This window comes from Phocoena phocoena, chromosome 14, assembly GCF_963924675.1.
Source record: "Phocoena phocoena chromosome 14, mPhoPho1.1, whole genome shotgun sequence".
Classification (NCBI taxonomy): Eukaryota; Metazoa; Chordata; class Mammalia; order Artiodactyla; family Phocoenidae; genus Phocoena; species Phocoena phocoena.
Genome location: NC_089232.1, coordinates 51,925,173 through 51,952,347, shown reverse-complemented (window position 1 = coordinate 51,952,347; position 27,175 = coordinate 51,925,173). Strand labels below are relative to the sequence as shown.

The 27,175-nt window shown below is 48.1% G+C and overlaps 2 protein-coding genes across 2 annotated transcripts in view; one reads left to right on the top strand and one right to left on the bottom strand.

The window, feature by feature from the left end:
* Nucleotides 1–4,100: 4,100 nt before the first annotated feature.
* ATP6V1E2 (ATPase H+ transporting V1 subunit E2) lies at nt 4,101–16,603 on the bottom strand. The gene is given in 5 exon segments (XM_065890825.1): nt 4,101–4,430; nt 4,433–4,886; nt 12,802–13,104; nt 15,455–15,524; nt 16,543–16,603. Coding segments are annotated over 5 exon segments (1,218 nt in total).
* An 8,267-nt stretch (nt 16,604–24,870) lies between these two features.
* RHOQ (ras homolog family member Q) overlaps nt 24,871–27,175 on the top strand; it is a 39,246-nt gene continuing 36,941 nt past the window's right edge. The window contains exons 1-2 of the mRNA XM_065891693.1: nt 24,871–25,350; nt 25,901–25,959. Of these exons, the coding sequence (XP_065747765.1) occupies nt 25,209–25,350; nt 25,901–25,959 (201 nt within the window). The 5' untranslated portion in view covers nt 24,871–25,208. The remainder of the gene's footprint in view (nt 25,351–25,900; nt 25,960–27,175) is intronic.

Genomic DNA, 27,175 nt, shown 5'->3' with positions numbered 1-27,175 from the left:
AGGAACAAAGCAGCAGGGACCACAGAGAAGAATGAAGACACAGTCCCTACCAACAAAGATCTGTGTCGAAAAAGATGGGCCTGAGTAGACAAAGCAGCTGACAGGAAATAACGGCAATGCATGGAAAGTCCTCATGAACGGGGGCTGCGGTCCTGATAGCCAGGGGCTAGGAGGGCAGGCTTGGTTCACCACCAGCTTTTGTTTCGCTGAGGGGACACTGTGAGGGTGGAGGCTGGAACCCACGGGGTTGAGAGGCTGAGGAGGAGGGGGCTGGGGAGAAAGCGTATCCGGCAGCTCTGGAGAGAGACAAGCTTGGGAAAACAGAGAGGTGTTGAAGTGCGACTGGGGGAAATTTTGTCCCACGTGTACTATGTAAAGCTCTCCTCAACTTCCCATAAAACCTTTCATTAAAACTATTTTGCAGGGGAGATGAATTAATGTCAATTTGGAGGACGTGAATTATTGTCGGGGGCCCCAATAACGGACTGAGGCCAGCTCAGAGGGCTGGACCTGGGGTGGACCAGGGGGCTAGACACTCCTGGGTTATACAGCTTGAAGTGGGGTTCAAGTTCCCAGAATGGGAGGTGGCTGGGGGCTCAGGCAAGTGGGAAGGGAATGCTTTGCTGGGCCTGGAATGATGGATGGGAGAGAAAGGGGGGGGCTCTGAGGGGGAGTCCATGGGGGCTTGTAAGATGGTGTGAAACTGTGATGGAAAGCCTCAAGCCCTGGACAAGTGAAAGGATTTATTGAGGTGGAAGGCAGGGAGGTGGCAGCGGATAGGACACGGGTCACTGATTCTGATCTCCTCCGGCCTGTGTATCAGAGAATTTGACCTACCTCACCAAAAAGCTGGGGAGACTGTCATCTCCCACCTGGGCTGATAAAAAGTTCCCCAACTGGGCTCTGGCCTGCAGTCTCTCCCTCCCTCCAATGTGTCCACATACAGTGCCACTGGAATAATCTTTTAAAAGTCCAGTTCTCAGGGACTTCCCCGGCGGTCCAGTGGTTAAGACTCCGTGCTTCCAGTGCAGGGGGTGTGGGTTCGATCCCTGGCTGGGGAACTAAGATCCCGCATGCTGTGAGGTGCGGCCAAAAAACTTAAAAATAAATAAAGTCCTTCAATGACCCTGCATCACCTACACCCCACCCCCACACACACACCAGATTTCATCTAATTCCTGAGCAGGGCAGGAAGCACACATAATCAGGCTTTGTCCATCTTTCCAGCCTCATCCATGTCACTTCCCTTCGCCCTTCACACTCCATCACGCTGAACTACACACAGGTCCTCAAACACAACTTGCTTTTTCACACCTCAGGGCCTTTGCATATGCTCTCCCCACCCCATCCCCTACCTCTGCCTGAAGTTCTTTCCCCAGCTCAACTGCCAACATCCCGGAGCATTCTGTGAACCTCTCTACCTGCTACTGTATTTCCACAGTACGCTGAATACAGCACTTCCACGTTGTAACATCACCATGTTATCATCTGTGTATGCGTCTATAATTAGTCAGAGGACAGGACCAGATGGTATTCTTTGCAGCCCAGGAGCTAGCACAGCACCTAGCTCATTGCTGGCATTCAGAAATTTTTCAATGAATGAGTCAATTCACAACTCAAAAGGGCCCACAAAGAAGACACCCTTTAAGGAGTCTGTCCAGCTGACAAAGACCCCCTTTTCTCTAAGAACTGCCCCAGACACCAACTGGACTGTAGGTGGACATCTAATCTGAATTGAGCCAAATGGATTCCTTCTAAGAAAAGAGGAAATAACTCCAAGAAAAGCAAATTTGTTTCTGGAACTACAACATGTAAACTCTGGGGACCATGCAAACTCCACCATTTAAAATGGACAGTAGAGGACTTCACTGGTGGTGCAAGAATCCACCTGCCAATGCAGGGGACACGGGTTCAATCCCTGGTCCGTGAAGATCCCACATGCTGCGGAGCAACTAAGTCCATGTGCCGCAACTCCGGAGCCCACATGCCACAACTACTGAAGCCCACGTGCTATAGGGCCTGTGTGCCACAACTACTGAGCCCACGTGCTGCAACTTCTGAAGCCCGTGCACCTAGAACCCATGCTCCACACTAAGAGAAGCCACTGCAGTGAGAAGCCTGCACACCACAAAGAAGAGGAGCCCCCACTCGCTGCAACTAGAGAAAGCCCACACGCAGCAACAAAGACCCAATGCAGCCAAAAAAAATGATAAAAAAATAAGAGTATCAGTCCTTACGTTTAAAAAATAATTATAATAAAAAAATAAAATGGACAGTAGAAAAAGTCACTGCTTAAAAAAGAAAATGAACTAGCCATCTAGAGGACTTCAGAAAGCTTTCTGATGCCCAGTTCCAGCCCTCCCCTGAGACCATGACAGATTCCTGTCCCGAGCTCCTGTGAGACACCCCTGTTTACTAATAACCTGCCTCCTACTCTGTATTTGAGCTTCATGGGATTTCTGTTCCTTATAAATTCCTGACCACACAAGCCAACCTTTGCCCTTGGCAGAGTTGCCTGGGGGTTATTTTCTTCAAAAAACTTCTATTTTAATACATAAATCACACTCAGGCATAAATTAGACTTTAAATCACCATACACATGCAGAACCAGCTACATAATTTATGGGGCCCAGTGTAAAATGAAACTGTGGAACCCTTTGTTCAAAAAGTACAGTTAAAGGTACTAAAATACTTATAAAGCTTTTTCTTTTCTTCTGCAGTCTCTCTTTTGGCTTGTCATGGTGTTTATTTGCTATTTAATGTCTAAGTAAATAAAAATTACAATATAAAATCCTTAGCATGAATTTTATCATTTATCTTTATATTGTGCAATGCCCATATAGAGAATCACCACAATGACTGTATTTCTTGGCTTCTCCCAGAAGATGCACCCAGCTGGTCACAAGAGATGAGCCCAAGTCGCCTCCAGACACCGAGCTGTCTAATGGAGAACTCCATCAGGTACAGGATACTTCACAGGGCAAGTGCAGATCCTTATAAGCTCCTGAAGATCCCTCCCCGAGACTCAGGCCCAGCAACCTTGACAACTGCTGGGTCCTCCTTCCCACCAGTCCCCAGATCTATGCGTTGTACCGAGGCTGGGGTCAGGAAAGCCGAGCCAGGCATCTCCCATTCCAACAGGCTGGCTGATCCAATCCACAGGAGACAGGTGAACCCCAGGGTCTTTAAACCTCCACACTGAGATGTGCCCAGTATCTGGTGGGTGAGAGACCCAAGCTCACCAAGTCACCTGCTGAATGTGCCATGGAGCTGCCAAGCTGAGCAGAGATGGCCACCATTATGCCCAGCCCTAAGATTCTACGGAGCATACAGACCCTCCCTGCATGCACACTGGGCAGAGGGCAGCAATGAGCACTAGTTGAGGGAAGGGAAGGCAGGGTCTTGGAGCACCAGGGCGCTGGGAAGTGGGTGGTCAAGAACCCAACCCAGGGAGATGGGTAGGCTTTGGGAATCAGTACTACGTGTGAGCCAAGGTCCAAGTCCCTGACACATGCTCCGAAGTCCCACTGGACTTCACTTATAAAGGGCACATGCAAATATAAAATTAAGAATTTCCAGACAGTGGCTGTAAAGCATTAGACCCCAAGTGCCGGGCTCTTCTGACATGGAGCTCTGTGTGACTGCACTCACCATACACCCATGAAGTTGACCCTCTACACATGAAAAAGAGTTCTAGACCTTATTAAATAACGTAAGAACAAGAAGCTGAGACAGAAGAAGAAAAACAAACTTCACATACATATTAAAGAGCTTTAGAACACCCAGACCCATAGGTCAAGAATACCATTCACATCTCAGTTTGAGGACGAGCTAAAGAGCAGATGTCTCTACTCCCTTCAACACAGACTGTAGAACTGACAAGAGGCTGTAATATGTGTAGATAAATTGGAAATAGGTTGCTAAGCACTAAGTCAGGCTTTATTCCAAAGCGTAATGCCTTTAGCTAGTCAAAGGGTATTTCATGAAGACAGGCTAATACCAGAGCAAAAAAGAGGAGGAGGTATTACTGGCTTCCTTTGTCCTAATAACTCATGCTTTTATAGCTTAGAAATTCAACACGAGCTTCACTTCCCAGAGGCTCATATAAAGAACTTCCTGCTGGCACTGGCTCCAAACAAGGCCTTTCGTATTTCTGGCATCTTTTGCCAGGATAAGAGATCCAGTCGACTCTCCAGAGTATTGGAGACCATTATTCTCTGATCACCACTGTAGACCTCCACACCTCCAGCCGCATCTGTAGCCAGTTGCACGCCTCTGTCAACTTGGACTTCCACACGTTTGTGGGAGACTGTCGTGTATTGAGGGATGGCTTTTTGCACTGCAGCCTCCACCAGGAGGAGGTCCTGTGGCCTGCGGCGTACAATCACCACAGGCTCCAGCAGTCGGAGCAGACCCTGGAGCACTAGTTTATATCCAGCAGCCCCTGGTAAAATACTGGGTCTGCCCCGATCCTGCTGAGTCTCGGCTTTGCATCATTCAGCAATTCTGAGATGAGGTCGTTTCGGGCTCTCGGGACTTTCAGCCTTGCCTGATTCCTCATGGTAGACATCTGGCTTTTCTTCTGCTGCTCTATCTGCTTCTCTTTCTTCTCATAATACGCCATAATCTTCAGTCGTTGGGTTTGCACAAGGCATCCTCTCTCAAGGTTGAACTCTTCCTCAGCCTTGGCGTCTATTTCTTCGGCCTTCTCACTGGCTTCCTGCTCAATGAAAGCCATCACCTACTTAATCTGCTTCTGCACATTGACATCACTCAGGGCCGTGGCTGCTCCTGGAAAGGGAGGTGGAGGGAGAACTGGTGGACTCTCTGGTTCCTTTGACTTAGGGCAGAGTTTCAGGAGTGTCTCCAGAGTTCCACGTTCTGAGCTGTGGAATGCATGAGGGGAGGAAGGATATAGTCAGAGTCCAAAGGGAAGGATCATGGAGACCATCTATTCATAAATCACTTGGAGGAAACTGAAGCCCAGAGAGGGAAAGCAACCTGTCCAAGGTCATACCCTAGTAGAACAGAGACCCAAACCTGGGTTCTCAGAGTTCCATTTCTACTACACTCACCACCTTTTTGTCATCAAATAATAATGAGATGATTAGGGCAGACCTCAGGAAGACTTCTAGTCAGCAATGGCTCAATCACAGATAGCAAGTGGAGAGAATGGAAATGCCAAATTAATACAAAAATGGAAAATGTAGGCACATTTTGGGTTGGAGAGGGCTGGGGAGAGTCAAAAGAAACTTGTGGTTAAACAGGAAGGTTGCCTTGAAGCAAAATCCAGGAAGGTTGCCTTGAAGCAAAAAGATTTTTAGAGCCTCAACTGATTCAAAGAGACAGAAAACTCATAGGCAGATGGTGACATCCTGGAGAGAACTGCAAGGTGGGAGGGGTTGAAGGTAGTCTTTTAACTGGAAGTGGTTTCCAAACCTAGATGTACATATGAATCACCAGGGGACCTTTCAGAAATACAGCTTTCCAGGCCCCACTCCAGACTACTGAATGAGTATTTCTGCCAGTAGGGTCTGGGAATCCATATCTTAAAAAGACTCCCTGGACCCTCTTATACTGTTGGTGGGAATGTAAATTGGTGTACTCACTATGGAGAACAGTATGGAGGTTCCTCAACAAATTAAAAATAGGGCTTCCCTGGTGGCGCAGTGGTTGAGAGTCCGCCTGCCGATGCAGGGGACACGGGTTCGTGCCCTGGTCCGGGAAGATCCCACATGCCGCGGAACGGCTGGGCCCATGAGCCATGGCCACTGAGCCTGCGCGTCCCGAGCCTGTGCTCCGCAATGGGAGAGGCCACAACAGTGACAGGCCCAGGTACCGCAAAAAAAAAAAAAAAAAAAAAAAAATTAAAAATAGAGTTGCCATATGATTCAGCAACCCCACTCCTGGGCATATATCCAAACAAAACTATAATTTGAAAAGATACATGCACCCCTATGTTCATAGCAGCACTATTTACAATAGCCAAGACATGGAAACAACCTAAATGTCCATTGACAGATGAATGGATAAAGAAGATGTGGTATATATATACAACGGAATATTACTTGGTCATAAAAAGAATGAAATAATGCCATTTGCAGCTACATGGATGGACTTAGAGATTACTGCACTAAACGAAGTAAGTCAGAAAGAGAAAGACAAATGCCATACGATATCACTTATATGTGGAATATAAAATATGACACAAATGAACTTATCTACAAAAAAGAAACAGACTCAGACATAGAGAACAGTCTTGTGTTGCCAAGGGGTAGGGAGTGCGGGGGAGGGTTGGATTGGGAGTTTGGGACTAGCAGATGCAAACTATTATATATAGAATGGATAAACAATACAGTCCTATTGTATAGCGCAGGAAACTATATTCAATATCCTGTAATAAACCATAATAGAAAAGAAAAAAAAAAGACTCACTGGGATGCTTAATGAGCCCAGGAAAATGATATATGAAAAAAATAAGACTAGCAATAAAGAGATAGAAAATATTAAAAAGAACCGAACAGAAAATTTGGAGCTAAAGAATACAATAACTGAATTGAAAAATTCACTAGAGGTGTTCAACAACAGACTTGATTATGGAGAAGAAATAAACAGCAAACTTGAGGACAGGCCATTTGAAATTATCTATTATTGTTGGAGAAGCAAATTTTTTTAAAGTGAAGAAAGCCTAAGAGACATATAGAACACCATCAAGTGGATTAACATATGTAATATAGGAGCCCCAGAAGGTGAAGAGACAGAAAGAAAGGAGCAGAAATCTTATTTGACGAAATAATGGCTCCAAACTCCCCAAGTCTGAGGAAGGAAACAGACACCCAGATTCACAAACAAAAATGAGAAAGGAATCAAATCATGTCACTAAAACAAATCAGTGAAACACAAAGACATCAAGAGAGGGGCAAAAAAAGCTACAAAGCAGACAGAAAACAATGAACAAAATGACAATAGCACATCCTTCTTTATAAGTAACTATTTTAAATGTAAATTAAACTCCCTAATCAAAAGCTATAGAGTGGCTGAATAAATTAAAAACAAAACAAGATCCAATTATATGCTGTCTCCAGGAGACTCACTTTAGGTTTAAGAACACACATAGGCTGAAAGTGAAAGGATGGAGAAAGATATTCTGTGCTAATGGTAACCAAAAGAGAGCAGGAGTGGCCATACTTATATAAAATATATTTTAAGTCAAAAACTGTCATAAGAGTAAAAGAAGGACATTTTATAATGATAAAAAGGTCAATTCACTAAGAAGATATAGTAACTATAGATATATATGCACCCAACATCAGAGTACCCAAATATATAAAGTAAACATTAACAGAACTGAAGGGAGTAATAGTCAGGAACACAGTAATATTAAGAGATGTCAATATCTCACCTCCAATAATGAATAAACTATCCAGAGAGAAGATCAATAAGGAAGCACAGGACTTTAACAATGATATAGATCAAATAGACCTAACAGACGACACAGCAAAATATTCCACCACCAGCAGCAAAACACACATTTTTTTCAAGCACAGTTTTAACACTCTCCAGCATGGATTACATGTTAGGTCACAAACAAAGCCTTAACAAACTTTGTTACTTGTTCAGAAGACTGAAATCATACCAAGTATCTTTTCTAACCACAATGGAATTAAGCTAGAAATCAGTAGCAGAAGGAAAAATGGAAAACACAAATATGTAGAAATTAAACAACACTCTATTGAACAACCAATGGACCAAAGAAGATATCTAAAGGGAAATTAGAAAATATCTTGAGACAAACAAAAATGAAATACACATACCAAAACTTGGGACGCAGCAAAAGTGGTAGTAAGAAAAGTTTATAGCTGTAAAAGCCTACGTCTAAAAAGAAAGATTTCAAATATACAACTTAACTTTATACATTAAGGAACTAGGAAAAGAAAAACTAACCCCAAAATTAGCAGAAGGAAGGAAATAATAAAAATTAGGGAAGAAATAAATGAAATAGAAAAATGGAAAAGAATCAATGAAACTAAGAGTTAGCTTTTGAAAAGATAAAACTGACAACCTTTAGCTAGACTAAGAAAAAAAGAAGACTCAAATATATAAAATCATTATACTGATGCCACAGAAATAAAAAGCATTGTAAGAGACTACTCTGAACAACCATATACCAACAAATTGGAAAACCTAAAAGAAATGGATAAATTCCTAGAAACATACTACCTACCAAGGCTGAACCATGCAGAAATAGAAAATCTGAACATAGTAGTTCAGATATGAGCCATGTGAGCCATGGCCGCTGAGCCTGCGCATCCGGAGCCTGTGCTCCGCAACGGGAGAGGCCACAACAGTGAGAGGCCCGCGTACCGCAAAAAAAAAGAAAAAAAAAGAATGCTGTCCCAGAAAGATGCACCATTCACCAAGCTTGGTGGAAAAACAACCCCGTGTTTCTGACAAAGACCAAGACTTCGGGTTCAACCTTACAAACTGTCATTGGAAGTTAAAAAGAAAATGATTTAGCCCACCCATTCCCCACTATTTTAGGATGTAATTTTTCTTAAACTGCACTTTTGTAAACAGAGCAAAACATTCTCTGCTCCTAAATAAGACAAGTCCATTAAATATTTTTTAAAAAGGGCTCTCTGGGTAACCCTGCTAATCACCAGCTTTGGAAGCCACCATGAATGAAAGCAGAGAGAGTAAGAGATGCAGGAAGTCCCAGGTTAAGTGTGTAAAGGAAAAAATGTACCAGACAAATCCTTACCAGTCCACTGCCAAGGGCCAGCCTTTGCTCTGGCACCGGGCGTCTGTAGGCAGAATGTGGAACTTGGAACACGCACTGGAACCTGGCACTGTTGCTTCCTTCTTTCTGCAGACCCTCACAGTTTGACCAGGCAGCTTGAATCCAAAGAGCCAGACTGTCACTGGGGAAGGCGGGCCAAACCAGCCAAAAGGAGGCCAAGAGGAATTTCCTTGGCACAGAGGCCTCAGCTGGGGGCTACGCTTGCATGCCCAGAATCTCAATTAAGTTGGCACATGGTGGGCCTCAGCTCTGGGGTGGGCTCACCTTAACCAAGCTGTCAGAAACAGGTACGTATGTGAACCCAGGCAGCCAGTTTATTAAGTTACTAGTGAAAAATACAGCTGTCATGTTGGCAGGTCATGGCCCTCTTTTCCTGTATGTGAGTTGCCTGGGAAGCCAAATCCAAAGGTTGTTTTAGTGAGAAACCAGAGCAAGCAAGACTTGCCAGACAGTCTTTCAGAATGCCACGCCAGCCACAGGGACTGGCACACTCTGGTCCCACGGGGAGGACATCCTCTCCAAGCCCAGACAGGGCTTAAGGAGGCATCGCCGGCTTCCACAGTACGGGTTGCTGGAGTAAGACTGCTGGAATTCAGATCCTACTTCTGCACTTAACATTTGTATGACTTTGGGAAAGCAGCTCATGCCTTGAAGCCTCAGTTTCTCCATCCGTAAAATGGAAATAATAATAGCGTGCACATCATAGGATTATTGAGAGGCTTAAATGAAAGAAGTGAATGTTCAGCATATACTGCTAAGCACAGTTAACCTTCACGCTTGGTAGTTACGGTCATTATCAGCATTATATTATTACTAGCTCTTCTCCTCCGCTTTAAGCCTCATCACAGTCACCCTTTGTGTGTACAGAGTACTTATGACTGATTTGATTTCCCCTCCCTAAAATAAGTAGAAACACGTCCTAGTCTTGCTTCCTTATATTAAAATTAGTAGCCCTGCATGGAGTTTGGGAACCTCCCGGCACTTCACGGCACATTCCCCCATGGTCTCAGGTGGCCAGCCATATCCTTGGTGATGGTAGGTAAAGTCCTGGAATTCCAGGGCTCTTGGGCTGAGGCTGGGGTAGAGTCATCCCACAGCCTGTCACAGTCTCTGAATCTGCAGTCCTGAGTTCTCATACTTCCTCTGACTCCCACTTCTACTCAGTCTACCAGTGCTGGGACTTGAAGGCAGCTGCAGGGTGGGGCAGGGCTAAAAGTCAGGAATTAAACAAGTAAGTGTCTCTGCATGAACTCGGGTGCCCGAGTAATGTGTCTGGCAGATGTAACTTCCAGTCTGTCTGGGATGGGGATTATGAGCCCACTTGAGCCTGTGGCTTGAACAAAACAACAAAACGAACTAAGAAATGTGAAACACACATGTCGGCTCTTGCACAAGGGCACAGGATTCTCCATTCAGATAAGCAGGCTTGCACTGTAAGTGGCGTCCACCCTGCCCATGTTTGGGGCTGGGGGCAGATCTAGAGCTCTCCAAGACAGCCTTACTCCCATAAACTATTCAGTACTGGGCTTCCCTGGTAGCGCAGTGGTTGAGAGTCCGCCTGCCGATGCAGGGGACACGGGTTCGTGCCCCGGTCCGGGAAGACCCCACATGCCGCTGAGTGGCTGGGCCCATGAGCCACGGCCGCTGAGCCTGCGTGAGAGGGAGAGGCCCGCGTACTGCAAACAAAACAAAAACAAAAACAACTATTCAGTACTAGGGTTTCTTCACTGCCCCCCAGACACATCAGGCTCAGTCTTACCTAACAGCTCTTGATCATACAGTTCTCTCAGCTACAATGCCTTCCTCTGCTTCTCTCCACTTACCTAAATCCCACCTACATCTTCAGCCCAGTTTGAGCCCCACTACCTCCTTGACCTCTGGACTCCTCCTCAAAATGACAGCATGGCCTATTTTCCAGATATAATTCAGAGCTGGATTCGGAGTCTTCTGATGCTCTAGTTACCTTCCTTCCTCCAGGAAATTCCTTGAGGACAAGAATCCCTTTCTCTAGCAGGGGCTGGATGCCGACAGGCACTGGGTAAACAAGAATTGATTGGATTAAGGCCCTGAGGCTGGGGCGGGTGTGGGGGGGGTACTTTCTTTTTTACTGTGAAATGTAACACACATCAGAAAAGTGTATGGCTTAATGAATTATTATGAGGCAAATATCCTGTAACCAGCACCCGGGTCAAGCAGCAGGACATTGCCAGCATCCCCAGAAACCCCTTCTTATGACCTTAGGGAAGAAGACATTTCAAAACTGATGATTTTGTATTTGTAGGCATAAAAGGCATTCTTAGAGAAAGTGTGGGCTTGGAAATCTCTCTTCCCCGGCCTCACCTGTGTGATCCGGTGTGCACCTTGAGGAATCCTCATCACCATTAGAGGGAGGAAGGGGTGGCAGGCGTGCTTGGTGGGCAAAATGTGTCTGTCACCCTGAAGCCCCGCCCAGACCCTGAAGCAACTGTTCCTCATTCTAGCTGGGATTTGTAAGCAAGTCTGAGGGTGGATGTGTCTGGGTGTGGGCTCCGTAACCCTGGCTGAAAGAGAAGCAGCACCAAACCAGGGCCTCTAGACACTTAGAGATTACAGCGTGAGGAAGGGAAGGGGCTTTCCAGAGCTTGGAGCATGGGGCAACTTGCAGGGCCCAGGAAGTGGGCGAGGAAATTTAGAATACTAAATTTAAATTCTAAACATGTGGGAAGGGGAACTTCCCTGATGGAGCAGTGGTTAAGACTCCATGCTCCCAATGCAGGAGGCCGGGGTTTGATCCCTGGTCAGGGAACTAGATCCCACATGCATGCCGCAACTAAGAGTTCTCATGCCACGACTAAGGAGCTGGCGAGCCGCAACTAAGTAGCCCACCTACTGCAACTAAGGAGCCCACGTGCCACAACTAAGGAGCCAGCAAGCTGCAACTAACGAGCCCATGAGCCACAACTAAGGAGCCCACCGGCCTCAACTAAGGAACACACATGCCACAACTAAGGAGCACACATGCCACAAATAAGGAGCCTGAGAATCACAACTAAGGAGCGCACCTGCCGCAACCAAATAAATAAATAATTTATAAATAAATAAATAAATATGTGGGAAGGGGGCATTCCCTTTTCTGTCTTTCAAGAAATATTTGTTGAACATCTACCATGTGCCAGGCACTGTGTAGGCACTGGAGATAGAGAACAAGCAGACACCAGCCCACCTCCCAAGCCTACGACGTCATGAGGGAGATGTACAGGTAAACAGGAAATCACACTACAGTGTGATCTGTAAGGAATCAGCAGTTCCAAGAAAGCTAAGCAAATGAAGGGGTCCAATCCCTAAAAGCCCCTCCCCAGCTCACCATGGGCTGTTTTATAATGAACTGCTCTGCAACCAGGTAGACCATGTAGTGGGTGGTTTGGGACACACCATTAGTGACCACACGTTTTAACTGGAGGCAGGTCACCTGGAAAAGGTTAGCCAGTAGACAGTATTCGTGAAGGAGGATTTATCCAAATAGGCAAGAATCGATCAAGCTGTGATGGACACCTGACTCGAAGCAATGCCTTGGGGTTTCCAGAGAGGACTTTGGTTCAGAAATATGGAAAGGTACCTGCACCCAACATGGATGGGATAAAAGCCAGGAGAGCACACAGGCTGTGTGGCCACAGGCTTCAGCTGAAGGAGTCGTCCTCTGAGCAAGGGGTCAAGCTGGGAGGGAGAAGTACAGATGGGCACTGAAGAACAAACAATTCTGAGAAGCAGGAAGAGAGAGTGAGATTGTCTAGACAGGGAGAACACTGTGGGCAGAGACACCGTGCTGGGAATGTGTAGGAGGTCTGAGTGCAGAGAACAGATTGGTGTGGCAGCAGACAGGCCTGCAGTGGCAGTGGGAGTGAGTGATGTCTAGAAAGACGGAGTTCAACTGGGGAAGGTGTGAAATGTCAGACTGAGAGCTGGGACATTAGGCTAAGGAGCCCTATCAAAGGCTTCTCAGTAGGGATGTAACTTGGCCATACCTGGGTTTAGAAAGATTAGCCTGGTGATGGTGGAGGCAGGAGAGCCTGGCTGTAAGTAAATGCCGGGTCGAGACTGCATGGATGAGGGCTTGGACGTGAACGCGAGATGGAAGGAGATGTGGTACAAGAGCCGGCAAGTTTGATGACTCAGGGACTGGCCCTGGCAGCACCTGCTGCAGCTCCACCCACAGGGCTGAGCAGCTCAGCTCAGCGTGAAGATGTGGGAAAGCGGGTGTGATGCACCCTGCTCCCTCCGGAGCCAGCTGTGGGGAGACAAAGCAGCAGCCAGAGAGTTCATTTGGTCTGAAAGTAAAAGGAGACACCCAGAGCGGAAATCAGAGAAGTGTCCACAAAGCTTTCTCTCTGCTTCAACTGCTGATAACTAAGGGGCCACATACAGTTTTAATCTAAGAACTCCATCCCAGTGGCAAAGCAGGCTTTGGTTGGGGCTGGAGAAAGCTAATGCCCACTACAGCCAGGCAGGTAATATAAAGGAGAGAACCAGGCAGGGTCAGAAACATTTCTCCCCAAATAATTTACATTAAGAATTCACAATTTAGGGCTTCCCTGGTGGCGCAGTGGTTAAGAATCCACCTGCCAATGCAGGGGACATGGGTTTGATCCCTGGTCCAGGAAGATCCCACATGCCGCGGAGCAACTAAGCCCGTGCATCACAACTACTGAGCTTGCGCTCTAGAGCCCGCGAGCCACAATTACTGAGCCCGTGTGCCGCAACTACTGAAGCCCGCGCGCCCAGAGCCCGTGCTCCGCAACAAGAGGCCACTGCAGTGAGAAGCTGGCGCACTGCAATGAAGAGTAGCCCCCGCTCGCCACAACTAGAGAAAGGCCGCGCGCAGCGACAAACACCCAACGCAGCCAAAAATAAATAAAATAAACAAATTTATATATAAAAAAAAAGAATTCACAACTTGATTTCTCCTTTTCAAACATCTGCAGGAAGGTTACTTCAAAGGAATCAAGTTCCCCCCAAGAGCAATTTGCCACAAAGTTGCATAGCTAAAGGTTTTCAGTGGTGGTTCCCCCCACCTGCAAAAAAAAGGCCCTTCTGTTTCATCCCTGCCTAAAGGGCCCAGGCTTCTGCTGCCTTTTGGAAATGGGCACTTGGGCACAAGATCTTTTAGAGAGGCCGGAAATCCCATTTAAAAAGTAAAATCCATTTATCTTTTTTCTTTGTCTTATTGTGGTACAATATACATAACTTTTTATCATTTTAACCACTAAGTAATGTTCAGTGGCATGAAATATATTCACACGGTTGTGCAACAGACACCACCAATCATCTCCAGAACTTCGTACCCATCAAACACTAACCCCCATTCCCTCCTCTCCCTAGTCCCTGGCAACCACCATGCTACTTTGTGTCTATGAATTTGATTATTCTAGGAACCTCATAGAGGTGGAATCATTTAATATTTGTCCTTTGTGACTGACTTATTTCACTTAGCACAATGTCTTCAAGATTCACCCATGTCATAGCACTTGTCAGAATCTCCTTCCTTTATAAGGCTGAAAAACATTCCATTGTATGTACATATCACATTTTGTTCCGTCATCAATGGACATCCGGGTTGCTTCCACCTTTTGGCTATTGTGAATAACATTCCTCTGAATGTGGGTGTACAAATGTCTGTTCAAGTCTCTGCTTTCAATTCTTTGGGATGCTTACCTAGAAGTGGTGCCACACCATTTTCCCCAGTGGCTGCACCATCTTATAATCTCACCAGCAATGCAGCAAGGGTTCCAGTTTCTTCACATCCTCACCAATGTTTGTTACTCTCTGGTTTTTTGATAACAGCTTTCCTAATGGGTGTGAGGTGGTACTCATTACAGTTTGGATTTGCCTTTTCCTAATGATTAGTGATGTTGAATATCTTTTCACATGCTTATTGGGCATTTACACATTTTCTTTGGAGAAATGTCTATTCAGGCCTTTTGCCCATTTAAAAAATCAGGTTGTCTTTGTTGTTTAGTTGTAGGAGTTCTTACAACTTTGTGGTCCTGAGCACTCAACTCCAGCTGCCAGCCAGGTAGCCACTCAGCAGAGCCCCTAGAGCAGGGTTTTGCAAAGTGTGGGCCGTGAAGCCAAATGGAATAGAAAACCCAGAGTTCATTACAGGTAGTAAGTTTAAGTGTTGTTCTGTCAAACCTTTGTTAAATATATGATATATACGTACATACGTATTCTGGTTCACAATGAAAATGTATGGGTTACTGTGATTTGCCATACAAAATATTTGGAAAACACTGACTTCATGTTAATTGAATCCACCCTCCTTAGAAAACAACCATCGTTACTCAAGCAGACCCTTGTAAGTTCTCCCACAATCGATTTATCAAAGTATTCGTCCCCCAAAACAGGCCCCTTTTAAGGTGGGGATGGGGGTGGGTGGGAGTGGTCTGAGATTCTGGCTACAAGATGTATAAGCAGCTTATATGGCTAATATCTATTGAGTGTGTCCCACGGGCTGGTTGGTCACAGGACGGGGATGGTAACCAAGGGTGGGAACCGGGCTTCCCCTGAAGTAGGAGGCCTCTCTCTGGCTCGGATGCCCCCACGGGCCATAGCTGGTGTCATGAGAAGTGCGCTGGACAGAGCATCAAAGGTAAAAGTTTCGGTCCTGATGTCACTCACAGGCCGGGTGATCTGGATAAAGGTTCACAATCTGCCTGAATTCCATCTGGATAAAGACACAAAGCCTCATCTGTTTACAGAAAGGGTGTTAATGAGGAATTTTGTGAAAGCCAGACGATGTGAGGAGTGAAGAAGCTTTGTAAAGTGCTAGGTGAACATCAGAGGTCATCATTCACAAAACACTACCCCAGTCATCCTGTCCTTCCCAGAACTGCACTCCCAAGCTGCCTGTGGGGTGGTAGATGCGGGCCAGCAGTCAGCCCAGAAAGCCTCCAGGGGCCAGAGGGTGGGTTTGAAGTCGGCGAGGAGCCCCAGGACACAAGCCCTTCAGAGGGAGCTGGCCGGCCAAGCCTCCAGCCTCTGAGCCAGAGCCAGGGACAGGCCCGAGAGCAGATGCTCTGCTAGTTCAGGGACATCAGGAGCAATGTTTGGTACCCGTCCCCGGATCGGGGGATGCATTCAGATGCCAAGCACTCCTTCAGTATTGACTTAACTCTCACTGTGATAGTCCTGACTGGCTTCACCTGTGCCGAGAGACACAGCTCAACCCCAGACACAGGGAAGGTACTGGTTTGCAAGGAGGAGAGTGTATCCACCCAACTCTGTCCCTCACCATGCATAGTGACTTCCACAATGACCTGGTTGGGAAAAGTGCTATTTCTGACCCACTCTGCACTCATCTTAACACTTCACCCAGAGTCTAGTACATAGCAGTAGCATTAAGCATTATTTGTTGGACCCACAGATGAATGGATGGGTAGTGAGGAAAGAGTCTCCCGTACAGACTGTCACAACCCTAGGGATTTGTAACTCTCTTTCAGATGAGGAGAGAGGAATATGAAGATGGAAGAGGTGCTGCAGTGGCTTGCCACAAGGGGGACACCTCCTCCTGTCCCACCCACATTCCTGCAACACAGAGCTCAATAAGAATTTTTTAAATCTAAATTATTTAAATGAATTTGCCCAGTGTCCTCTGGTTGAGACTATTCTACTCAGAGAGGTGATTTGAAGTCCCAGGCAAGGCTCTCACAATCCTAACCTACACCCCACTGAGGGATGACACTCGACATAATTAACGACTAACCAACCAGAATAGTCCTGCCTCTGCTGGAACAGGGTCTTGAAGGCCTCCTTCTCTGCTGGGGGCATTACCCTTTAGATGTTGAATGAGAAAGTCAGAGGCAGCCAGGGAAAGGCCTAGGTTGACTGGAGCATGGTGGGGGTAGAGGTGGGTTCAGGGTAGGAAGCATTTACCAACCAACATAAAATTATTTCAGGGACTTCCCTGGTGGTGTAGTGATTAAGAATCCACCTGCCAATGCAGGGGACATGGGTTTGAGCTCTGGCCCGGAAAGATCCCACATGCCACGGAGCAACTAAGCCCATGCGCCACAAGTACTGAGCCTGTACTCTAGAGCCCACAAGCCACAACTACTGAGCCCGCATGCCACAACTACCGAAGCCCACGCACCTAGAGCCTGTGCTCCGCAACAAGAGAAACCACCCTAATAAGCCCACGCACAGCAATGAAGACCCAACACAGCCAAAAATAAAAATTAATTTAAAAAAATTATTTCACTATCGTTGTTAGTCCTGCCCCAATGACATCTGCTGGAAATTCCTATCTTTAACTGAAGGTCTCAGGAATGCAGAGTTTAGGATACAGCTATGGTGTTTTTTGTTTTGTTTTATTCCATTAGCCTTTTTCTCTTTAGTTTGGATACTGCTATGTCTTCAATGTCACAGGTACTTTCTTCTACAGTGTCCAATCAGCTGTTAAGCTCAGTCAGTGAATTTTTCACTTCAGGTATTGTATTCTTAAACTCTAGAAGTTTGATTTGGTTCCTTTTTTAAAACTATTTATTTATTTATTTATTTTTGGCTGCATTGGGTCTCCGTTGCTGTGCACAGGCTTTCTCTAGTTGCGGTGAGCGAGGGCCACACTTCATTGGGTTGTGCGGGCTTCTCACTGCGGTGGCTTCTCTTGTGTCCCCTGCATTGGCAGGCAGATTCTTAACCACTGCGCCACCAGGGAAGCCCTTGGTTCCTTCTTATATCTTCCATTTCCTTCCTCCCCATGTTCCCATTTTCCTTTAAGTCTTTGGGTTTATTTCTAATTCTTTCTTAAGTCTTTGCCTGCCAATTCCATTACCTCTGTCATTTCTGGGTTTGTTTCTATTGATTGATTTTTCTGGTTACAGTTCTCTATTCTTTACATATCTAGTGACTCTTGACCTTCTGAAATTTATGTTGTTTAATGTCTTTATTTTGTTGTTGTCCTTAAAAAAATGATGAAATTTGTTTTGCTCAGCAGTTATCATAATAGTGGATAAACTCGTTCTATATGAGGCTTGGGGGTCTAGAATTGCTTTTACTTCAGGGCTAATTTAGCCCTTCTACTAACGCATAACCCTTCTGGAGTTTCTACTGATTTCTTTGGACATTCAATAGGTCTCTTCACATTGGCTGGTTGAAACTCAAACATCCCCCAGCCCTGTGTGAGCCCTGGGAACCAATCAGCTCATGTTCCCTGGCAGTTCTTTGCCTACCATGGTGGAGTTTCACTCTATGCAGGAGCAACTCAGTATCAGCAACAGACTCAAGAGGATACTCCCCCCTATCTGGTACTCAGCCTTGAAAAGTCTCCTCAGCTGTCTCTTGGACTCAGCAAGATCACTATGGTCAACTTTGGTTCCCCCTTACCATGCTGCAGTTCAGAAAGTACTTCCAGCAGAAAGGGTAATTAGTAGTAGAGCTTGCCTCATTTGTTCCTTTCTTTCAGAAATCACAGTCCTGTGCTGTGTTCAATATCTGAAAACAGTGATTTCGTATATTTTGTGCAAGTTTCGAATTGCTTACATTAGGAAGGCATATAGGTTGAACGTGTCCCCGCAAAATTCGTATGTTGGAACCTAATGCCCCAAGTAACGGTCTTAGTAGGGGCCTTCGAGAGGTGAGGAGGTCATGAGGGTAGAGCCCTCATGAGTGGGATTAGCGCCCTTATAAAAGAGGCCCAACAGAGTCCCTTTGCCCCTCTGCCATGTCTGCAACCCAGAAGAGGGCCCTCCCCAGCCATGTTGGTACCCTGATCCTGGATTTCCATCCCCCAGAACTATGAAAAATAAATTTCTGTTGTTTATTAGCTACCCAGTGTGTGGCATTTTGTTATAGCAGCCCGAATGGACTAAGACAGCGGTTGGTCTGGTAGAAGTGGGAATCTCTGCTCCCACTGCATGAAGCACATTCAGTATAACGATCCACTCCTCCAACCTCTTCTCAAGAGGCTGTGGTGCAAGGACCAGAAGCTGTCAGGGGCCAACTGAACAGAAAAGGCACCTCCAAGGATCATGCACAGCACACAAGACCACGGGCAGGCTAGTACAGCTGCTCAAGACTGTCTTTCCAGGAACCACGCCCAACACACGCCTCAGGACCTGCTCTGATGAGAAAATCACTTCTGGTATCATCGCTGCCACCAGATTCTAGACAGTCAGCGTGTACGGCAGTCACTTCTGCACCAGGAACTCAGTCACACCACAACCAACACCACCACCCACCCTGTGTGCCACTTCCTGTGTTTAGTACTGAGTTGTGTACCCAACACTACAGCTGCAACCTCCAGAAAGCGTGCCCTGTATTTAACTCTAGTCACTTTAGCTCCTGAGTCTGACAATGAAAGCAAGAGTCTGTAACTTTCGGCTTCCATAAGGGGCGATCTTTTCTTCCCACCCTGACTTACAAAGTGGGAGATTTCCCAAATTCAAAACGTGCTTATAATACTCAGTGACCACAACATCCACTGTGCAAGAACAATCATAAATGAGTCTCGGATGGTTTTCTGGCACTCTTAGTACTGAAGCCTGGCATAAAATCATTAATTTCATTTCTGGAAGAGGGATCTATGATCCAGCCTCCTTTGGACCTTATAAGAGGCGGTCACTCCCAGATCATATGAGTATTCTGCACCAGCAACCTCTAAAGAAGTGTCCTTTTCACGATTCAGCAATGGTGGCAATGCCATCAGGTATAACGACTGGTCTCCTGACCTAGGCTGCAGTAAAAGGTAGCTAGAAATGAAGATCGGAAAACATTACTAAAGATGCTTGAGCCCAAATCCTCAGAGGCTGGGGTGTACTTCTGAGTTCCTGGTATGTAATGAACTGGAAAAAAGAGATCTAGATGCATTCTAGAAACATAACTAGAAATGAAAAACAAGTGAGCCGGATTTATCGGATTTTTTTAGTCATTCTGATCATTAGGAACCATTGACCTTTAAGAAATTGCTGCAGTGTTTAAGCCATTAGTACCTTAGCTAAAAAAAGGTGCAATGTATATTACATCTGAGCCCTAAGAGAAAAGGATGCAGATGGGAGGTTTTAGTGGTGGGAAGGATAAGAGGAATAGGTATGGCACATAGCATGATGCTATGATCGTGGGACAGGTGGAGTCTGGGAAGCAAGAGAGCCCTGGGGAATGAAGAGTCTGCAGTCTGCAGAGAGAAAAGAAGCATGGATGGAGACAAGAAGCATAACTGAAGAGCAGAGGGGACGGGGTAAACGGATGATAACCACTTTACCTCCTTACCAGTAACTCTAAGAAGGAAATCTGAAGGGGGCAGAGTGTACCTACTATCACCCAAGAATTAGGGATTCACACCAAGCATGGATTCATGTCCTGACAAACCAAGTGACTGAAATTTGAAACAAATCATAGATTTGACTTAGATCCTTCTCACTTCCTTCTTCCCTTGAAATCTGATTTTCCTAAAGTTCTTTATTTCTAGTATAGCTTGGGGAGGCCTAGAAACTTTGACTGGTGGGCAACAATCCAGATGTACTAGATATCGCTGGTCGCCTCCCCAGCATACATTCCCCCTGATGCCTGCGATGCCTGCCGCCCGCTGTGCAGGAACCATAGAATCTAAGTGGGATTAAAATCCTGGCCTTGGGGTGGGCCCTGATAGGCCTAATCAGGATAGTCCCAATCCCTTGTCACAGTGATGGTTTCAGGGATGGCCAATAGCCCAGGCCTAAGGCAACGAGCATCTGACATTCTGCTGGCCACCATGATGAACTCAGCTAATCTGATCAGAGAAAGTCCAAGACCTTTGTGCAATCAGTGAGTCAAGAGAAGCTCTTTCTCCTCCTGGGCAGTGTGGTGTATGGGTGCTAATGCCTGGACCTGGTACAACCATTTTGTTTTCAAGAGAGAAAGCAACCTAAGTAGGAAGTTGGCCCAAAGAGAAGAGAAAAACTGAGAGAAGTGAAGAAAAAAACAGATCCAGAGTTTTGATCAAGCCATGCCCGAAGCTTGAGCTACTTCTGTATGTTTCAGTCAAAGAAGTCCATATACTCCCTTTGCCGTTGAAGCCAGTTTGGGTTGACTTTCCTACTACTTGCAACCCAAAGCATCATGACACCAAATGATCCACTGGAATCCAGTTTTCCATTTTGGGGGTGAATGTGAGGGAACACAAACAAAATGACAGAAACTTAATGTCCTTCTAGAGATCTACTCTCAGCTTGATTTAGGCAGTTGGTCTCATGGTTAGGCACCAAGAGGAGATGGGAAAGTTTTTAAAAGTAAGGAAGAAAACTAAAATAAGGAGGATAAAAACAGAGGAGATTAAAAAGGAATGGAGAAAAGGAATACGTCAATGGAATCATTCGTCAATGGATAACGCCTCAGAGGTATCCTAGCCCTTCCCCATGCTGTGTTACCAAGCCCTGTGGACTTGGTCATCTAAATATCCTGCTAGGGACTTCCCTGGTGGCACAGCAATTAAGAATCCACCTGCCAATGCAGGGGACACGGGTTCGAGCCCTGGTCCTGGAAGATCTCACATGCCACGGAGCAACTAAGCCTGTGAGCCACAACTACTGAGCCCACGTGCCACAACTACTGAAGCCCACGTGCCTAGAGCCCATGCTCTGCAACAAAAGAAGCCACTGCAATGAGAAGCCCGCACACCACAACGAAGAGGAGCCCCCGCTCACCGCAACTAGAGAAAGCCCGCGCACAGCAACAAAGACCCAATGCAGCCCAAAATTAATTAATTAAAATATCCTGCTACCCATGGCCTCCTCTTCATCTACACAGCCATGCCTGGTTCAGACCTTTGTGACCTCTCTCCTCACTTCCTCTGCCTTCACTCTCGTCCCCTCTAAATCCATGTTCTAACACCACTCCCAGAGTGATCTTCTCAAAAGACAGCTCTAAACTTGTCATCTCCCACTGAAAAACTTTTAATGCCTCCTTCATGTGGAACATGGGAAGTAGCATGAGCTCAGAAGATTGATCATTTTGAAAGCTAGCTCTGCCACTTACCAGCTACGTGACTTTGGGCAAATTTCTGATTTCACTGCACATCACTTATCTCAACTGTAGTGATAATACTAACACAGTAAAGATTCCCTTGGTTACCAGTGACAGAAAACCAACCCACACCCACTAGGCAAAAAGGGAAGGGGGACGTGTTAAATCAAGTGACTAACTGAAGACCAGTAGGTACGACAGGGTCCCAGGGATAACCAGAAATAGGAACTCACGAATATCCTGTGAGTCTCTTCCATTCTTCAAGGTTCTGGTGGAGCCCTGCATGCCCGGCTGGGGCCCTGCATGCCCTGAACGTGGCTTCCAGAGGCCCATGGCCTGGCAACATCACACAGTTCTCAATTACATACAAACCAGCTCCCCTGCACCACTAATCCTGCATTCTGTCCACCTACATGGCTCACCATTCCCAAGAAGTTGTGTGCTGTTCCTTCTTGCTGGGGGGCAGGGCTGTCTTTCCTAGGCATTCTTATCTTACTCCTATTGGCCTCTTAACCCCCAGGCCAATGACACCCTTCTGCAAATCCTTCCTCAGCACATCTAGAGCTAGGTACTAACAGCGTCCCTGCACTTGCCGAAGACTGTTCTTTATCCTCGATCACAGCACTGATCACATTACATAGTGATTATTTGTTGAGATCTGTTTGGTCCTTCCAGCTAACCCATCATTGGGCTGACCTGGGCATCCAGGATAATTCTCCCGTCTCCCTCCTACTCTACATTCAACTGGTGGAATCAGTCCAGAGCTCAAAGTACTCCTGGCAGTCAGTCTTGGCTTTTCTATGGGCCAAAGGGATGAGGTCACCGTCATCAATGAAGTCATCACTGCATGATTCATCTGACAGCAGTTCCCCACTTGGAGTGTTGTGATATTCCCAGAGCTTCTCTCAAAGCATCCAGAACCTGGAGTCCCTTCCATTTTTCAAGGTTCTAGAGCTAATCCTCCAGCTCTCTGGATCCCCGGTAAATATCTGCCACACTGAAAAGCAGCATGAGAACTGAGAAGCTGGAGTCCTCAGTGGGGGAAGCCTCCATCCTCCAGTCCTGGGACAGACCTCATTATCCCTCAAAAAGGCCGTCCCCATGTCTCTAGCAACTGCTTCTCCCCTGGCCCAAAGCTTTTGCCAGGATCTCTCAGGACACATTGTGAAGAGCCCTAGCATTCTCAAAGGTGAGCCCTGATCTCACCCTTATGGATGAGCTCACATTTATGGATGAGAAAGCAGAGGCCCCAAGAACAGAAGTGGCATATGCTCAAGGTCACACTGCTAAGTACTGTCAGAGCCAGACCCAAATGCCCTCTCTAGGCTGAGTGCACGCGGAAGCTCCTTAACCTCTCCTGATAGACCCTCCTTTCACAATCCCAGTCCCAGCAAATGCTGTCTGAAGAAGCAGGCCTGTAGGCAAAGGGGGCAAGTGCTCCTTTCCTCCCCTCTAGAAGGAAGTGGCAGAGACTAGTCTTGAACCAAGATCTGACTTCAAGGCACTGAACTGCCTTCCTTAACCTGTCATTCAGCACATAAAAAATATCTTCCAGATTCACTGCATAACCTAAAGCAGCTGGCAATGTAAATACCCACACTCAGACACAAATGGAGGGGTCTGGTGAGACGTCCAGTGGGACTCCACAAGGAACTTCCAAGAAACCAGGAAGTCTTGCAGGACAATGGAAATCAGATTTGGGGTTTGAGAGTTGAGGCCTGGGAAGTGTGGCGTGAGGACATAACTAAGCATTTCCCAAAGTGTGTTCCAAGTCCTTGAATGCTGGAATTAGCTGGAAGCCTTTGACATAACCACTTCACCTCTCTGCGTCTCAATTTGCTTACCTGCAACCTCAGGGAGATCTAAGGGAGGTGGTCCAGTTGACCTCTGCGGTGCCTCTCAACACAGCATTTTCTGATCCTGTGAATTGATGAAAGGAAGCGATTTATCTCCTGTCAACAAGGGGAGGGAGGGTGTGGTGTCTACGTGCAGAGTATTCTCCCCCACCCCCACCCCCCGGCCCCAGGGCCTAAAGTTAGAAGCAGCACTGTTGGCAAGAGAACGCGACCTGGCCTGACGGGTGCTTCCAAGCAAGCATCGCCCAGGCAGGAGGACAGGGGTCGTTGCCTGGATCACAGGCCGCGTCTTAGACCTCTAGAGTGTATCACTCCTCAGGGATCACAACCTAACACCTTCGAGGGAAACTGGGACTGTAAAGGGGCCTCAGAGAATGTCGCCTATAGGGGGAGCAAAGGTACACCCGCGGCATCCAGAGTCGCAGAGTCTCCCTTTTCTGGCTGGTGCGGGGTTGCGTCAGTGGTTCAAGATGCTGTAACTCCCTTAGACACCAGTTTCGTAGTAAATGACTCAAGCTCTGCCGTGAACAGCATGGGGTGGTGGGGATGGTGGGAGGCGGGACGGAGCAGTAAGCCAGGAGTCCCTACTTTCCAGCTCAGGGGCCACCGCCACCCCTCCCCCATCACCCCGTGCGTGAGAGTGAAAATTTTTTTTTAATTAAAAAAAATTTTTTTAACTCTCTTGCCCTTTCTTCCTTCCCGATTTCTAGTTCTGTTGTGCACTTAGAGGCCGACAGAATGGATCCTGCCTTCCGGGTGGAGTTTAAATATACGTGAATAATTTTTCATGACTATTGCGTCATCATAAGAGTCGTCGCGGTTCCCCAAGAGGCCTCCACGTCTTCTCCCAGCATCGGAGCCTGTGGACGCTTCTGGGCGTTGCGCACACTTTCGCGAGGAGCCCTCGCCTCCTCGCGAGCGCTGGTCGCTCGGCCCCCTCCCCCAGTCTCACCTTCCTCCCCGTCGCTCCTCCTCGGCTCCTCCTCCTCGCCCCCTCCCCACAGCCCTCGCGGGGAGTCAAGCTAGGGTGAGCCGGCAGGGCCGAGCTGCGTCCGCGGGCGGGGCGCGGGGCGCGAGGCGCGGGAGCCGGCAGGCGGGCGGGCGGGCGGGGGCGCGGAGCCGGCAGCCCGCAATCCGGGGAGGCGCCTGGGCCCGCCCTCCTCCGGGGCCGAGCGGGGAGGGGGCCCGGGCCGGCGCTGGGCGGGGAGAGCCGCCTGGCCCCTCCCCTCCGCCGCCCTCCCCAAAGTTGCCGTCTCCCCCGGGGCCGGCCAGTCTTATGATCCAGCGGATCCTCCTGGGGAGGCCTGGCCGGGGAGAGGGCGCGGGCGCCGAGCGGCGGGGGCAGCGGGCGGGCGCGGCGACCGGGGCCCGGGCGGGGATCCGGGCAGCGACCGAGGCGGCGGCAGCGCCCCGGGCCCGCCGCCCCTCCCCTCGGGTGGGGGGAGTCGCTGCATGGGGCCGGGGGGTCGGCCGTGCTGCGCTGAGCGGCGGCGGCGGCGGACCCCCCAGGCGGGCTGGGGCTGATCCCGGGGCCGGGGCGGGGGCTCCGGGGGGACCATGCCCGGAGGCCGGCCGGCCGCAGCATGGCTCACGGGCCCGGCGCGCTGATGCTCAAGTGCGTGGTGGTCGGCGACGGGGCGGTGGGCAAGACGTGCCTACTCATGAGCTATGCCAACGACGCCTTCCCGGAGGAGTACGTGCCCACCGTCTTCGACCACTACGCAGGTAAGCCTCGGAAGTGCTGACTAAGGGGCCGCTCCCCGGGCTGGGAACTTTGGAGCAACTTTGGCTGAGCCCCCTCACCGCCTCCCCTGCGCGCGCTCCCCACCCCTCCCCCGTCGCGCCCTCCGCCGGGCGCCCGGCCCCACCCCCAGGCTTTCCCTCTGGCAGCCCCTAGCCTGCCGGACCCAGCCCTCTTCCCACCCCCGACTCCGGTGCCCCGTCCTGGCGCCCCGCATTTCCCATCCCCCTCGGCGCCCGGGGCCGACCTCCTTGACCTTCCTACAGCCGCCTTCCCTATTGCCCCAATCCCCGAGGGGGAAACGTGGCTACGGGACTTGGGAGAAAGGAGTGGGCAGCTGGGCGCCACATCGCCCCAGCCTCACGCCACTTCACAGTGAGCCGGGCACAAGGGAAAACGGGTGGCATCTCCCTGGGAGCTCCCACTTGCCTCCAGCTGGGTTAGGAGGGAAGGGTCCTGATGGGGAACGAAACTGCCCCAGAGCCTAGATGATTGTGAGCTTCTCTCCCCGCCCCCACTTCTCTGCCCTTGCAGTCAGCGTCACCGTAGGGGGCAAGCAGTACCTCCTGGGACTCTATGACACAGCCGGACAGGTGAGTGTCTTGGCCCCTGGCCGCACCCCCCGCCCTTTCCCCAATTCAGGGTGTTTATGAAGGGCCTTTGGAAACTGACGTGTCTAGGATGGAGGGTGTGTCTGCAAGGGTCCTTCTGGATCAAGTATTTCTTTCTTCAAGTCACCACATTAGGGAAAGGAAAAAAAAAAATCTCAGCAACAAACCCAGACCAGCCTACCCCATGTGAACCCCTGGGCTGAAAGTTTCTGCCTGTGTGTGCCTTCTGTCTGGTGCCTGGTGTGTGGGTCCCAACTCCTGTTGCAAAGTGGCAGCGGCCAATCCTGAGGCACTATTATTTTTAGTTGCCGATGACCAGGTCTCCCCTCACAGCCTTTGTCTGGTCCCTCATTGGTGAGTGGTCTGCCTGCCCGAGGAGCCTGATTGGTGGGAAATGGCATCATCTAATATGATGGGAAGGCATTTGGTCCTGGTTATGTTTATTACAACATCATTGCACTCTGGGACTCCAGTCCCTGAAAACGTAATTTGTGGTATTACCAGAGGACCACAGGGAAAAAAGAAAAGAAACAACAACCATCCAGCCACTCCCAGGGGCAGGGAGGGGAAGGAGGGGTTAGGAGTTCAGTGTGAATCTTGGAGGAAGAGCTTTTTTTTGTTGTTCCCTAGGAAGGCCAGGTGACTTTGTCTGGGTTTTCTTTGGTAGAGATTATTGTGCAGAAAGAAAATGCACCCTCCGACCATTATTTGCATATTAGAGGTGGCTTCTGAAGCATTAAGTTCTCCTCTCTGTCTCTGTCCCAGCTCCACCCTCTTCCCAAACCCACTTTTGCTGTGGGCCTAAGATGATTTGTTTGATGAAGTTTTGCAAAATCCATCCCTGTGATTTAGACCTGAAAATTTGGGCGGAAGTTTCCACGTGTCATCCAGACTTGAGTCCTTGAGAACATGTGAGCGGCTGAGGGCCTTGGAGAGTGTCTTTAGGGGATGTCCAGTAGTACAGTTTCCTTATCTGTAAGATGGGGTTCAAAAAATTCAGACCATTCCCCTGGGCATATATTATATGCTGGATGCTTAGCACTGGGTCTGGCACACACTAGGCACACATTAGGTCAATAAAGAGGAACTTTTCTTTGTAGCCCTTGTAGATTTGGATTTCAGAATTGTAGTACCGGGTTAGATTCCAAAGAATGTCTTGTTGGGGGGCATCTCGATGTGGCCTCTGGTTTCTATACTG